Source organism: Alosa pseudoharengus, unplaced genomic scaffold, assembly GCF_046254945.1.
Source record: "Alosa pseudoharengus isolate Yale_2024_CS ecotype anadromous, Long Island Sound unplaced genomic scaffold, YU_APseudo_1.1 YU_APseudo_1.1_scf_3, whole genome shotgun sequence".
NCBI lineage: Eukaryota > Metazoa > Chordata > Actinopteri > Clupeiformes > Clupeidae > Alosa > Alosa pseudoharengus.
Genome location: NW_027468718.1, coordinates 23,920,701 through 23,935,623, shown reverse-complemented (window position 1 = coordinate 23,935,623; position 14,923 = coordinate 23,920,701). Strand labels below are relative to the sequence as shown.

Here is a 14,923-nt window from a genome sequence, read left to right as displayed (position 1 = left end):
AAGTGCTTTGTGGGTGAAAATCCAGATTCTCCAACATAAATATAGGTCTAGCACACGGAGAATTGCCTAGTAGCAGTTATACTACAATAGCCGCTCACATCAATTACATGTATTTTATTTATTTATTTGTTTATTAACTTAAGTTAACAAGGTTTTCACTGAGTGTTTTTTCTCCGGCTTTAACGTTAACTGATTCACTTTTAGAGTTCCACTTTGGTTATTAGTGGACGCTGAATTTGATGTGCAAAGGGAAGAAATAAGGAACTTGCTCTAGTTTCAAACAGACCGCTTTAACTAAATACAAGCAAACGTTACTTGTGACAGTCAGTTCAAGCAACAAACATGGCGGAAGTGGGTCAGCCTGAATCAGAGCAGGTAGCTAACGTTAGCCTGACAACTCAAACTCATCATTAAGATATGTCTCCGTAAATAGTGTGATAAATATTATCTTTTGTTAACAGAATGAAAGCAAGATCGAAGAGACGAGACAAAGGTTCAAGAGTGAATATGTTCAAGGTAAGAACGTTTGCCAGCTGGACTTGCTTGCTAGCTAACGGTAGCTAGCTAGCTAGTATTTCTTACCTGTCACTGATGTTTTGACAAAGTGTGTAATAATTTTACAGGCTTTACGATGCAAGTACCGTAACGTTACAGTAGAATGCACAATTTCATCGTGAACCTTGAGTGACTAATGTAATGTTACACCTGACATTGTGTTCACGCTTGTGGACTTTGAAACTGTTTGCGTTTGTCTGAAATATCAGCTAAGTTGACAGAACTAGGAGCCCTTATTAAAATAACACCTGACATACATTACAAGAAAGTCTCTTAGGTACAGGTTAGGTCACGTTAACATTGCTTTATCAGAATGTGACCACCCATGTGCAGTCACTCAGAGGGCAAAGGCCAGAGGGTTCTAATATCAGGTTTATTGCTCAAATAGTTTTATATGTGGGTCTTTTTTCTATGTTCTTCCAGATTCGTCAGACAAATATGATTCCAGAGATGTGGAGCGACTCATGAAGGATGATGGTTGGGTTGAAGCCTATTTGACATGGCGACAGAATGTTGTAGACGACGCACTGAAAATGATTGATGAAAGTTTTCAGTGGCGAAAAGAATACACCGTGAATGGTTGGTTTTACTTATGTGGGTCAGATCATGAACGTATTAGTATGGCAATTACCTAATCATGCATTCAAAATAATCGTGGCTCATTAGGTGAAGATGATTTATCTGTTTTATTTTAATATAGTAACTTGAGCTGTAAGGCTTTGGTTTGTGTGTCTAGTGTAGTGTAGTTTTGAAAACACAAGGCATGATTTTCTGACAGCAGAACATCACTGCATAGTCAGAGGCTCCCCTGCCCTTCTGCCTACATTTGCCCTTGGGTGATTTCTTGTTTTTCTCACAGAGAGCATCAGTTCCTGGATTTCCCCAGTTCTCTTTGTCTCTGTGTTCCTTTCAGAGCCCTGTGTGTTATTCTAAGCCACAGAATCCATTTCTGAGCTGTGTAAATGAACTAATGACTACACTGACTGACCTGTGTACGAAGTGTAACAAGGATGTGGTACACTTAACAATGATGTCTTTTTGGGTGCATAACCTGAATTTGCCTTTTCCCTCTTAATAGACCTCACGGAAAGTAGTGTTCCCAAGTGGATGTTTGAAAGTGGTGCTGTCTTCCTCCATGGCTATGACAAAGAGGGCAACAAACTGTGTATGTATTTCACTGTCATATTGTAGATATTTGACTTGACTTATTGAAGTTAAATACCTCACCCTTTAAACATGTTGCTTTCATTCATAACCTATACGATTGTGTATGATCTTATTAATTTTAGGACAAAAGTGGATTCTTGTTTTGTTTTCTTGGACACCGTTGAGAAACTCATTGCTTAGGGGTGTTGCTCTTTTTGTATGAAGTAGGATGACGCCTTGCAGAGAGACTGCTACACAAAATGTCATAATTTTAAGAACATGCCTTGCCACTGTAACCACAAGCTTGCTCTTGAGATTTGGATATTAATTTCTGTAATGTCATTGGAGCACGAGGCTGGTAAAATGTCTAAAGAGATTATTTTTGAAAGGATGAGATTGCTGGCCCTACTTAATTCTTTGTGTCTGTTGTATTTCCTAGTCTGGTTCAAGGTCAAGCTTCATGTAAAAGATGCAAAGACATTCCAGGATAAGAAGAAGTATGTGGCCTTCTGGCTGGAGCGCTATGCCAAGCGTGAGCCAGGGATGCCTCTTACTGTGGTGTTCGACATGACGGAGTCAGGCCTTAGCAACATTGTAAGCCAGCATTTCAATAATTGTTTCCTTGCTTTTGGGTGTGTTTGCTTCACTTATTTACATTACAGCATCCACAAAACATTGATTAGTAGCCAACCACTGAATTAATCACCAACTATTTTGATAATCGATTAAATGGCTTGAGTAACTTTTTATGTAAAGATGGGTTAAGGTTTATTCTAACTTCTTATATTGATATATATTTTGCCTCAATACATACTGACATTTTCAACTAATTGAAATGGATATTGAAATGGACAGATTAATTGACTATGAAAAGTATTATTTGCAGCTCCAATGGATATACTTGGATATAACTGTGCTGAGGACAATGTGAAATAATTGACAATTATATACATTAATGTTTGTGTTTGACGTCTATATAGGCAAAATTGACATAATGCTGTGATTCGCATCATTTTTGCTTTGAGACAATGACGGGATTCTGCAGTGTCTAAATTGCAGTACACACATTTTCAGTGTGTCGCCAAGAACAAATAGCTAATAATTCTGGAGTTTTCAACTTCTCTATCTCTGTTTCCATCGCCTTCTCCCTCTTTCTGTCTCCTACACATACACATAGATCATATTCTCCCAACCCATTTCTCCCAGAAAATTATTCCCAAATTGGAAGCGAGAACGTTAAAGAGACTTACCTTTTTTCTTTATTTGCCAATGTATTAGTTTATTGGGCTATTTATTTAGTAGTCCAATAAAAACAATGTTTTCTTTTTAAACATTTGACTATTTGAATAAATTTTGGGCTCATTTTTAAACTATTTAATACTTTTTTTACCATTTGACTATGTACTCATTGTACATGTGTAAATACATATAACTAGTATTTATTATCATGCCTTTGTGTGCCCTTATTGGCTGGGCTGTGCGCTGTTTGAATGCAGGCTTGAAAGGATTGTTGTTGTTCAATGGTTTAACACGTTGGAGATTAAAGTGACCTTTAAATCCGTTTGGTCAATCCAACTTGCCTGTCTAATCCATAAACTGACTTGTTTCAGTTCCTCCTCCCTACAGGAGCAAACCTTTTCTCCTGCTCATTTGCCAGGCCGTAGTCACACTCTCCTTTATTTGCTTTTCTCTCTCCCCATCTCTTTCATTCTCTTCTCATCTTCCTTTCTTCTCTTTTCATCTTTTCTTCTTTGTGTCAGTCTCTGTCTCCATGTCTCTACTGTCTCATCCACTTTGAAATGGCCTACTTAAGAAAAGCAGGCACAGTGGAAAAAAATCACCATTCTAATCATACTATGGACTAGTATAGAATGAACAGATTAGTAGACATCTGTAAAATCTTTTAAGATGCATAATACACATGGATCCTTCTTCCGTGACTTAATTTTTAAAATATTTTTTGTGCAAAACTACCATGAAATTTGGTCTCTTTTTACATAAATCTTGCTTATTGTCTCTAGATTTTAACTGCCTTCTTGAAACTGTCTTGTCTCTAGATTTATAACAGTTTATTTTTATAACAGTTTATTGATGAAATATGTTGAAATATGTGTCTTGTTCTTCACTGAAAACATGTAAAGGAGGATTTTGCAGGTAACTTCTAGGTTTTTTTTCTCTGATGAATTTGGACTCTAGTTCTGGACTCTGACTCTGTCTTTACCACATTTCTGTGTTTGCATGATTACATAGCATACCTCTATCTGGTTTAGGTGTCTACACACATACCTTATGTGTTTTGGGGATAATATGTGTTCTCCACAAGTTACCAGAGGGAAAAAAGTTATTGTTTTACAGGATAGCCATGAAAAATGATAGGATACACAGTGAGAAGTTGCTCATTCACCATTTATATAATTTAGTTATTGGGATCTATATTTGTGCCCAAATTGGTTGTTTTTAAGCATTTTTGACATTTGATGGTGAGATGGAGAACACATTTGTAGCAACAGCCTACAGAGATCATGGTTGCTTATTCTCTGCAGTAAACATGGAGATTGTGTAACACCTTTAGTAAATGAATGACTCAGTATAGCAACATGTATCTCTTGCTTGGATCTTGCATGGTGTGCTTACTTGGCAGTGGAGATATTTTTATTTTACTGACAAACTGGTATTCCTGGAGCTGAGGAGAGAGCGGGTGGCCGGAAGTAAAAAATGGATTAACAACAGTGCACCGCAGAACTTGTGACAGTTTCAGTCTTTATGAAGTGGGTCATTTCCCAGCTTGGGGCAGTAAATATCTCAGCCTGTGCAAACAGTCTCCTTACTGAGCTTATGAAATTCAGAAATTTTTAAATGTATTAAATTTATGGTTGAACTCTGCTTTGAGCCTGTGTATGTGATTCATGCCACTCATCTCCTCTCTCTCTCCCTCTCTGTCTCCTCTCTCTCTCTCTCTCTCTCTATCTATCTATCTATCTATCTATCTATCTATCTATCTATCTATCTCTCTCTCTCTCTGTGTCTTCAGGATATGGAGTTTGTGAAATATATCATTAATTGCTTCAAAGTATTCTACCCAAAATTCCTCTGTAAGTACATTCTGAATTGTAAGTCTATAAATATTTTTTTTTCTTCTCCAGTTCACAAAAGCCAATTCAGTTCACTTCTGTGTCTCCCAGAAAATAGTTGCTGAACAGATCCCTCTCAACTGGCCTATCTAGTTTCAGTCATACATACTATATGTGAGCACATAGGGGCACTCAATGTTCGAGTACTCCTTTATGAGCTGTATGATCTGCTTAAGTCGATAACTATTTTAAGAATAGAGTTGTTTTAAACAGTTGGTCTTTTGACACGAGTAATATATAATTGATTTCTTTGTGACTGCTCATATTTCAGCCAAGATGATCATGTACGAGATGCCTTGGATCATGAATGGTGAGTATGTCTTTCCTCAGGCACAGTAGTTTGTTGTCATTAGCGTAATAGACTGATTCTATCAGTCAAGTCGGCCGTCTTTATCAACCTCTTGTTTGTTGTCCCCATGCTAGCTGCCTGGAAGATTGTGAAGACATGGCTTGGACCAGAGGCCATCAGCAAACTGAAGTTTGTTAACAAAAGTGAGATGCAGACCTACATCAGCCCAGAACACCTTCCCCCGCATATGGGAGGAACGGTACGTACTAATGGTGTTGTTTTGAGGGAACACCTCAAACAGGAGACCTGTACTAGTCTGAACATGTTTGCTGATAAGAAATTACATAACATTTAGATTGTCTGTGCATAGCAATGTGGGTGCTCTGACTGATAATGTCATTTTAGCAACGATTCAGTATATAGATGTTTGATAAGAGAAGTAGTATGGTGCTGGTTTATAGATGTTTGATAAGAGAAGTAGTATGGTGCTGGTTTTTCAGGATTCCTTCCAGTACACCTATCCTCCCCTGCCTGACGATGACTTCCAGTCTCCTGTCTCTGAGAACGGACCAATTGTCAGCGAGGATGAGAGTGAGTGTAAGGACCCAGAAGTGGACTGTAAGGAGAGCTTGGAGTCCAGCTACAGCTCAGAGGTGGTCGCCAAGCCCAGAAAGGTATGATAGTACTGGAACAGACACATACACGGCCAAATACAGTATGTGGTGTTGAATTGTAAACAACAGCAAAAAAACAAAAACATTTTCACCTCCCTTTCAAAACGTACAGTGTTTACAGTTTGTTAAAAAGCCCTTGATTCTCTGATTACACCTCTCAGGGTCATTTGTCAGATTCTTGTCCTGAGCCAGCCACTAGTATCCTCATTAGTCATTAATGTATGGTAAAGCGCCCACAGTGTGCTGAATAATTTATTAATAACAGCACTAGCCTCACTATCGTTCCTGATTATATGAAGGCACAGTGTGCAGGGTTTTGTGAGGTCGTCTCTACTACTTTGATGTTTTATTTATTTATATTTGGTCCATATATTTTGTTCTTGGAGATTACACCTGTTTAGTTCCTCTGAGGAAGGACTGAATTAGCTGGTGCTAAAGCTCTGATTGGGCAGCAGGGCTCCTATTGTCTGCTCTGTAAGGCTTAATCCGTAGCACTGTACCTGCTTATCCAGCCATATCCCCCAGAGACGTGCATTTTCTCACGACCTCAGGATAGTGAAGGTGCCTTAAAGCCCAGAGCGGAGTCTTGTCCCCTGCTATCATTAGCCAGGGTCCTGACCAATCCGCAGGCAGGGCACCGGCACACTGTGCTCATTCACCCGCTCCGTGTTGTGATTCAGGCGAGCTGTTTGAACTCCTGACACCGCTCAAACAAAGGTGGATCTGGCATGATGCAAGTAGCTGCAGTAAGGCTCACACCACGAGCAGTAAGTGCGTCAAAAGAGGCCAGAAATCATTCATTTGCAGTCTGTGCCAACGCTTCTGTGGCGAGCAGTGGCATTACTGTTGCCGGCGGTTTGCCAGTTGCTGTCTTGGGCATCGTGAATGTTAGAAGTTTAAGTGCAGGCAACCACATTAGACTAGATGTGCATCAGTTCTGAGAAGTATTTGAACTTGAGCTCCAAACTTATGTTCCTTTTACTGTGTGTGTGTGGAAGGGGGGGGGGGGGGGCGTGGGAAATCACAAAAATGAATGAAAAGTGTCCAAAACTGTTGTGTTTACTGTTGCTGAATGTGTTGCATGAGTTAGTTGTCAATAGCTACTTGGATTACACTTTGGGAGGTATGGTTTTAAGCAAGTGAGGCCCACTAGCATCAGGGGTTGGCAGCAGGGTAGCCTGTGTGAATTTTCATGCTCTCCCTGCCCACAATGTAAAGCTATGGTTGGACGTCACAGATGTGAACATCTTGGAACAGATGTGGTAAAGCTAAAAGTTCCAAGGGAGAACAGAAGAAGAGCTACGTGCCTGGGAGAGGGACATGTGCCATGAGTGGCATGTGGATTTGGTCTGCTAAATCATTGTTAAGTAAATAGCAAAGACATCTTGTTTCACTTTTAAACAACCAGTCATTTCATTTCATCTCAATCCAGAAACACCAGTATCTCTGACAAACAACTAGGCTATGTACTGCTTCAGATTCCACCAAAAAATACAAGGTGTGTGTGTGTGCATACAGTGCAGTGCTTACTTTCTCTGCTGCAACAGAGGTGGAAATCATAATGCTTTTGCCACCTGAGGCTACTGAGGCTTTCCACTGGCCAACTAATTTCCTGTCTTTCTTTTTTGAACCAAGGGCTGGTGGTGGTAAGACATTGTGCGTGGTTAAGGTGCTGCGCAAGGAGCCGTTTGTCCGGATGCTCTGTCCCGTCTCTGACGACGGGCCTAAACTGTCACACACTGTTCCCAGAAACTCCTCCTCCAGGCTGCCCTGTGCCTCAAAACTGCATTCTTGGCGCTCAAATAGTCTGCTCTCAGTAGTAGTTCTTACTTTATCATTTTGTTTTTCAAATGACTACCTGATGTGATTTATTTTTGTATTTTTTTTTTAATCAAAGTTAACATGCATTTCTATAAGAGAGTGCAGACCTAACAAAATGCTCACTGGTTTTGGCCCAACATGTCATTCCGGAGTGCTCTGTAGAGGATATTTATAGCCTACTAGGGGCTCACCTTGTCTTTAGCCAATGTGGCTAATTGGCCTAACAGCAAGGATGACGTTATCAACTGTTGTTACCTCACTCTATCTTCTTAAGTGTACCTTTGCCATAGTCTACATTTTAACAAGCCAGTCTGATCCATTAATGAATGGTTAATTCATTTCAGAAAAAAAGATATGAAAAAGACATTTAACCTGTTGAACTGGAATTGTTCAACACAATACTAGATTTTAATACTAACCTTTCTGAATATCTAATGCATATTTTTTAATGCTTTAATAATTTTTAGAAGCTAGTTATAAGCAGTGTTTGTGAAACAGAGGCATTGTGAAATCTCAGGGCCACTTTATCTAGTCACTCCATCAGCCCATGCTGCATTGTTCTGTTGCTTAATGAACATGTCAACATACTCACATATTCAAAAGACTGCGGCTGCTACTAAAGACACACTCCTAATCAGAAGGTTTCTTATAAGAAGGGTTAAGGTTGATTTTAAGATAATCAAACACAATTATTGCACTTTTTTTGACCATACAGATCAAGTATTTGGTTCTTTCATTTCATATAATGGTTGCATTGCCGAGTCATTTTGCGGATGGATCTCGCCATATCTTTTTGCTGTATTTTTCCATATGGTGTAACATTTTGAAGTGGCCATGACCACAACACTACAGTGTATTAGATGTCATTGAGGCCTAGTGCTTCAAGTGCAAAGAATCACTCCCTATGCCTTTCTCCAACCCTGAATCTTGAACTTGGACATCAGCCTGAGAGCCACTTATCTGACTAAAAATGGTCTACATTTCAGAAGATACTGCTTTTTTCATGGGTTGCACTTGAGTATCTAAGGATTTTCTATTCATTCATGCCAGTATTGCAATCACAGATATGTGAGCATTTCTTTAGTTATTTTTATTTGAACCTAATAAGTTATCTTTTATCTCTGATGAGTCCTTATTGTCTTTACACTAACATTGTTATTCAGATGACTTTTATCAAGTACTGTAACTTTTCTTGGCACACTCAGACAGCGAGTCATATTGAATGGATGGGTCAAATTGAGTTCATACTGTAGGTTGTTTTGCCAAAGCCAATAAATCTTTTTGTGTGCAGAGTTGAGCAGATACAGTATCACTGTACTGCCTCATAAACAGATACATTGTGCCTGGACTGCTCACATGTTAAGACTGTAATTGATTTTACTAATGCATTATCGTGCATTTCACTTGATTTCTATTGATCAATAAAACACATTTCAAGAACAAAATGGGCTCTCTATTTCTTTATTAATAACACATACAAAACATTTGACACACATTTTATTTACACCAACCATCTGACTTAGTGATGTTTTCACAATGATCACATGCAGTCACCTTTGGCCTCCTCTGGGTTTCATGTCCGCTTTTTCATTCTTCCCCCAGCTGCTTGTAGCAGCTTGAGTCCAGAAGGCTGGTTTCACTGATAAACAAATGGGTGTCCGCATGCTGTGCCCACTGACCGGTGGTTACGTGGCCTCTACTTTTGCAGACCTTGCACAAAGCATGTGGGTTCTCAGCAGTTTTGGGTGGTCACCTAATGTGCCAGTGTATGTGGGTGATGTGGATATGAGGCGGAAGTTTCTGGGAGGGTTTCTGGAGCGGTCAGCATTTACTTTCTGCAAAGCCAAAGCAGATTGTACTGAGAATGGTGCGGGTTGTCATGAGACTTGAGTTGGCTAATTTGAGGTCCTTATATTCTGTTGGGCTAAGTTGAGAGCAATATTTCAGCTGGCCTCCGCTGACAGACAGAAACCACTAGTGGACGCCTCACATTATGGAAGTTTTTTTTAAATTAATAAGCGCAATCCCATAGAAGTAATTGTGGCTGTTTCCTCTAGCTTCTAGTCACATGTTCTATATTTAGTTCCTGTGAAATAAAGGAAGTCAATTTGCTGATTTGGGATTGTGCTTGTGCTTAGTTTGACCTAGAAGGGCTTTGACCTTTTGACAAATGGCCCAGATTGGCTTTCATTTTAAAAAAAAAAAAAAGAAAAATGTCTCCCTCTAGATCATCTGTCTCTTACCTTGTCGCTCTTTTTTTGGCCATAGGTGAATTTCTCTGAGGACAGCTTGAAGCCTGACGAACTGGACAAAGGGGATGGGTATGGTCGACTGAAAGGAATTCGGAAGCCTCTGACCACATTTAAAGGCACACTACTGCATATCAGGTAGGCCTATAGTATGGAGCTGATGGAAATTGTCCCCTTCTATGGCTTCCTCCAGTCAGAAATCCAAGTAAACTGAATTCAAGAAATGAACCATTTCTGCTAGAACGAAAAGATTGGGTTGTTTATGACCTCTTTCACAACTACAGTAGGTAAATTGCCAGACAACACTGACTTCCAGTTTGTAATCTGGAGCACAGTAATTATTCAAAGGGGCAGACTCATTTTCCCAAGCCCTATTTGGAAGTCTGCCTGTGGAAGTGGAAGCTCTCATTTTGATGTTTCCTCAGCTGACTTAAGGCCATGATTAAAAGCGATAAACTGATTGTGCCTATCCTTAGTCCACGAGGAAGTTTTTCAGTAAAGGATGCAAGGGAGGAAATGGGTAGGAAGAGCCTTTGGTGGTTCATTGTTATCGTCAGGGGTGTTCTTTTCCTCCCCTGTGTAGAGACGGCAGAACTCCCTATGACCTCAGGCTACCATTTGCTCCTGTGCTGTACTGTGCTGTGCAGATCACAGTGAAGCCCTCCAGAATTCAGAGCCAGGGAACAACAACTGGAGACGCTGGGCAGGAATCTTAATCCTTTTGGAGGGTTTAGTGCTTTCAAGGAGTAATTGCAGTCACACTCTGTACTGTACTGATATTGTGTTGGTGGAATCTGAAGCGGTACATAGCCTAGTTGTTTATCAGGGATACTGGTGTTTCTGGATTGAGATGAAATGAAATGACATTGGTTGTTTAAAAGTGAAATGGCCTTGATCTAAAGAGGCCAGAGCAAATTGTCATTACCTTTTTTAACCTGCCCACCAAAAAGGCAACATGCCGTTATGATCATGTGGAACCTTACCACACAGTGTCCTGGCTAAGCTTCTCTAGTCTGTTACTGCAGATTCTGGGTTGACCATTTCATGTCATTCTGTGTAAACATCAAATTTACAACCCTTAATAAGTTTGTTTTGAATTTTTATGAAGTTGTGATTTTTCTTTGTTTTTAGTCCAGCGGAAGAATTGAGCTTTGGCTCCAAAGAATCTGAGAAGAAATGCCTCATTATCCTCAACAACATTACGAAAAACCAGGTGGCTTTCAAGGTAAATGGAACACAGCCCTTATCTATGTTCTACGTGGTTCTAGTAAGAACAATAGGAAGTGTCTGTGAAGTACTGATAGAATGTGCTTTCTGCAGGTTCGGACTACAGCACCAGAGAAATACCGTGTGAAGCCCAGCAACAGTAGCTGTGAACCCGGAGCCTCCATGGATATCGTGGTGTCCTTGCATGGAGGTACTGTGCAGCGCAGCACTTATCTGGGCTCTCTCTCACACACTTCCCAGATGTTTCCACCACAAAGACTCTTGGGTGATCAAAAAAGTCTTGTCTGTTAACTCTGGGAAAGTGCTGACAAAGTGCAGCTTTCTCTCTGTTTTTCCCTGACATACATATTTTAGCAGTGATAAAATAATCATCCGTTATCTCCCCAAAACTGTGCCTTCAGAAATCTCTGAGAGGAGTAAATAAAGAGGTTCTGGGGAGGCAGTCAGACAGCGGGCTATCGTCCTGTGAGGCTGCAGCCCCCAAAGGTTTTTCCCTTCAACCAATTTCCTGCAGGCCAGTGTGGGCGTCTCATGCAAAGACTTTTAGTGATAAGACGTTCAAAGGCCTCCATGCGTTGAAGTGTTAGTCAAAGCTCAAGATGTGCCAAGGCTAGCTTAAAAAAAAAAAAAAAAAAAGGGCAATATTCCAAAAATGTGTCTCCTCGGCTATTCAACCTGATTAATTCATTTCTGCGCAGAAAGAGCAGGCCAATCTGTCGCCTCAATCCTCTCAATCAGTTATTCCCTGAGTGGATAAGAAGCAGGTTGTGCTGCTGTGGTGGTGACAGGCGCGTGATGTGCTCTCGGCAGGTTTCCAGGCGTCACCACAGGACCGGTTCCTGGTCATGGCCGCTGAGATGGAGCAGAGTGCCGGGGCTGGTTCCCCAGAGCTCGCCCAGTTCTGGAAGGAGGTTCCCAAAGCCAAAGTCATGGAGCACAGGTGAGCGTGCTGTGAAAAAAATAAAAAAAAACATCGATGAGACGCCTGTGTGATGCCACCCTGTCTTAAATTGGTGATGAGGCCATGATGTGAAGTGTCTTGACCTTTTGGTATTGTCATGTCTTCCCCCACCAGACTGCGCTGTCATGTTCTGGAGAGTATTAAACCAATCCTCAGCTCAGCAAGTGAGAGTCCACTGGCTTCAGGCACCAATGGGCATCATGACCTCCAAACTACAGTAAGTCCCCTGCAAATGGTGCTCATGATTGATTCAGTTCTGTAGTTTGACTGATACAGTGTACTGTGTGTACAGTGCATAGGGGCCGCAGACAGTTTGTCCAACGACCCACGTCATGTTGTCTTATGCTGAAGAGGAAATGCCTTTGAAATGGGTGTTTCAACAAGACAATGACCCAAAACACACCAGTAAGCGAGCAAAGTATTGGTTCCAGACTATAAAGATTGGCGTTATGGAGTGGTCAGCCCGATCCCCAGACCTCAATCCTATAGAAAACTTGTGAGGTGACATCAAAAATGCTGTTTCTGAGGCAAAACCCAGAAATGCAGAGGAATTGTGGAATGTAGTTCAATCGTCCTGGGCTGGAATACCTGCCAGTAGTTGGTCAACTCCATGCAACACAAATGTGAAGTAATTCTCAGAAATAATGGTAATACAACTAGATATTAGTGCAGTGATTCAAAGTAAAGCAACATTTTAAGACATTTTTCAATTTATACAGTAAATGTTGAAGTTTGTAAAGAAAAATGCAAACACTGCTATTTTTGAACAGTGCCAGAACCTTTTTCTTCACTTTCTGTAAAGATATAACACAAACTTGATCAATTTTGGTCATGTTTTGATTTGAAATTGAATGTGCAGTGTTCCCAATGCATTGATATTATGGAATTAAGGATTTTGAGCTTCATTCAATATTTTAAAACACACTGCTCTTATTCTGCACATACTGTAACTGTATATGCATGGTCTTGATGTCCTTTTTCATTTAGAGATGCGGTTTAGAACAGACCATTGTTTTCTTTCCCTGAGTGAGATGAAGTGTTCATGTGTCCACGCATGTGGGGCTGATTCCTCCGTCCTCTCTCTGCAGCTCGTACGGCTAATGGCCATTAATTCCAGGCTGGAGCAGAAGCTGGACTCGTGTCTCTCGACCCAGAGGCTTCTGACGGTCCTGGTTTCGGTCCTGATGGCTTTCAGCTTCTCCACCATGTACTTAATATGGACCTCCTATTCTTAGCCCGGCTTCAGGCTCCTCTTTTTGACCCTACTCATAGAATCCTTTGGCCACTTCTTTGACCAAAGGAAACTTCTCATGAAACACAATGACCAAAACAAGAAAAAGCTTTTCCATGGAGAAACTTTCCCACTGTTGCGAGTGAATCATGTGGGACTCATGTGGTAATCATGTGGTCCAGGATCTGCTCTCTCAGAGAACTGTGTTTGAGATGAACAAAGGTGTAAGAGCCATAGAGGATGACCATGTGGTTTCAAAGTGTAGGTATTTTTATTACTCATGATGAAATAAATATTTAATTTATACTAGATGTCCTATAGATAATGTGGAGATTAACTTTAACTGATTATGTGTACAGTATGTCATTATAATATACTGTGTATATGCAACATCAATACAATTAAACAGTTTTGTTACATCTGTAATTTATTTTTGTGACACAAACATTTAATTTAACCATATTGTTATGCTCAAAACTGCTTCATTCGTTCGTTCGTTCGTTCGTTCGTTCGACCGTTCAGTTTCTCATGCCAGTTTCCTGTTTAAATGCACATCTACTCCCTGTCCGGCCATGGTGAGCATTCTGGCCCTCTCCGCCAGAGTGACCTGCTCTCTCCGGAGGCTCCTTAGATGCTGATAAGCAACGGAGCTCCTCATCACAGACCAGGTCAATAATTAGAACACCAAGGGAAATGTGCCCCGACTTCTCCTCTCGCACTCACCCCACATGACTGCAGGACACTGGGTGTTTTCTGACTGCCATCATGTCTATTTGTTTAATTACCCAAAGCATGCAACTATAAATATCAGAGCAATTACTGCTGTGTTAGATATGTGAGCGGAATCCAATCAGAGGGCTCAGCAGGAGGCCAGGGTATCTATGAAGAGATCCGGCTCAGAGTGGTCATGCACAGGGCCACTGGCCACGGGGGAACCGCACACAGGCAGACATACATGAGTAGTGAACAAGCAGGCAGACATCATACATGTGAAGTGAACCAGCAGGGGGTTAAAGTGAGGCTGTGCAGTGTATTGGTACCTTATTGGTAAGACTTTGTAGCTGGCAGGTCATGCATGCTTTTGTGTTATTTGTATCAGTTCCTCTGCTATAGACCCAAAGGTTTCCAGTCAAAACTGGCAGTGAAAGTTTCTCCTCCTTTCGTTAATGGTTTTGGCTTTTGTTTTTTTTTTCGCAAAAAAGTGCATCCAGGTGAAAAGTGTGCATTATTTGCTGTTAGCGGTCATTGAAAAGCAGTGCTGCTGCTTGAGTGCTAAGTGCTGCTGTATTTGGCAGTGAATGGATGGAAGTGAAATGTTAGGCCTCATGGGGGGATGTAATGTAAAAGCTTTAGTTGGGAGGATGTGAGGCTAGCTCTAAAGTGCTACCAGGCCATGGGGTGGCAGGCTGACTGTTGGAACCCAGCCCAACTTGAGCTGATATTGCTGGGCATGAGACTATAACTACTGTGGGTGCTGCGTCACTTCAAATGGCTCATTGACTGTTGGAGCATAGAGGAGCTATGATTTGATTGGCCCTATCGTTAATTACAGCGAGATGCTCTGTACCAGTGCTCACATGCCAGTGATCTGCAACCACTAAATCAACTGGACATTGAACCCAGATGAAGTGAAGCAGAG

At 41.0% G+C, this 14,923-nt stretch overlaps 1 protein-coding gene across 1 annotated transcript; it reads left to right on the top strand.

Annotated features, from left to right (window-relative positions):
- Positions 1-24: 24 nt before the first annotated feature.
- Positions 25-13,701, top strand: mospd2 (motile sperm domain containing 2). The gene is made up of 15 exons (XM_076263640.1): positions 25-375; positions 462-516; positions 979-1,134; positions 1,634-1,720; positions 2,141-2,295; positions 4,733-4,793; positions 5,104-5,142; positions 5,256-5,380; positions 5,622-5,795; positions 9,885-10,003; positions 10,997-11,090; positions 11,186-11,282; positions 11,903-12,032; positions 12,168-12,270; positions 13,142-13,701. Exons 1-15 carry the CDS (start codon positions 343-345, stop codon positions 13,286-13,288), a joined length of 1,575 nt encoding a protein of 524 aa, XP_076119755.1. The 5' UTR covers positions 25-342; the 3' UTR covers positions 13,289-13,701.
- The last annotated feature ends 1,222 nt before the right edge of the window (positions 13,702-14,923 follow it).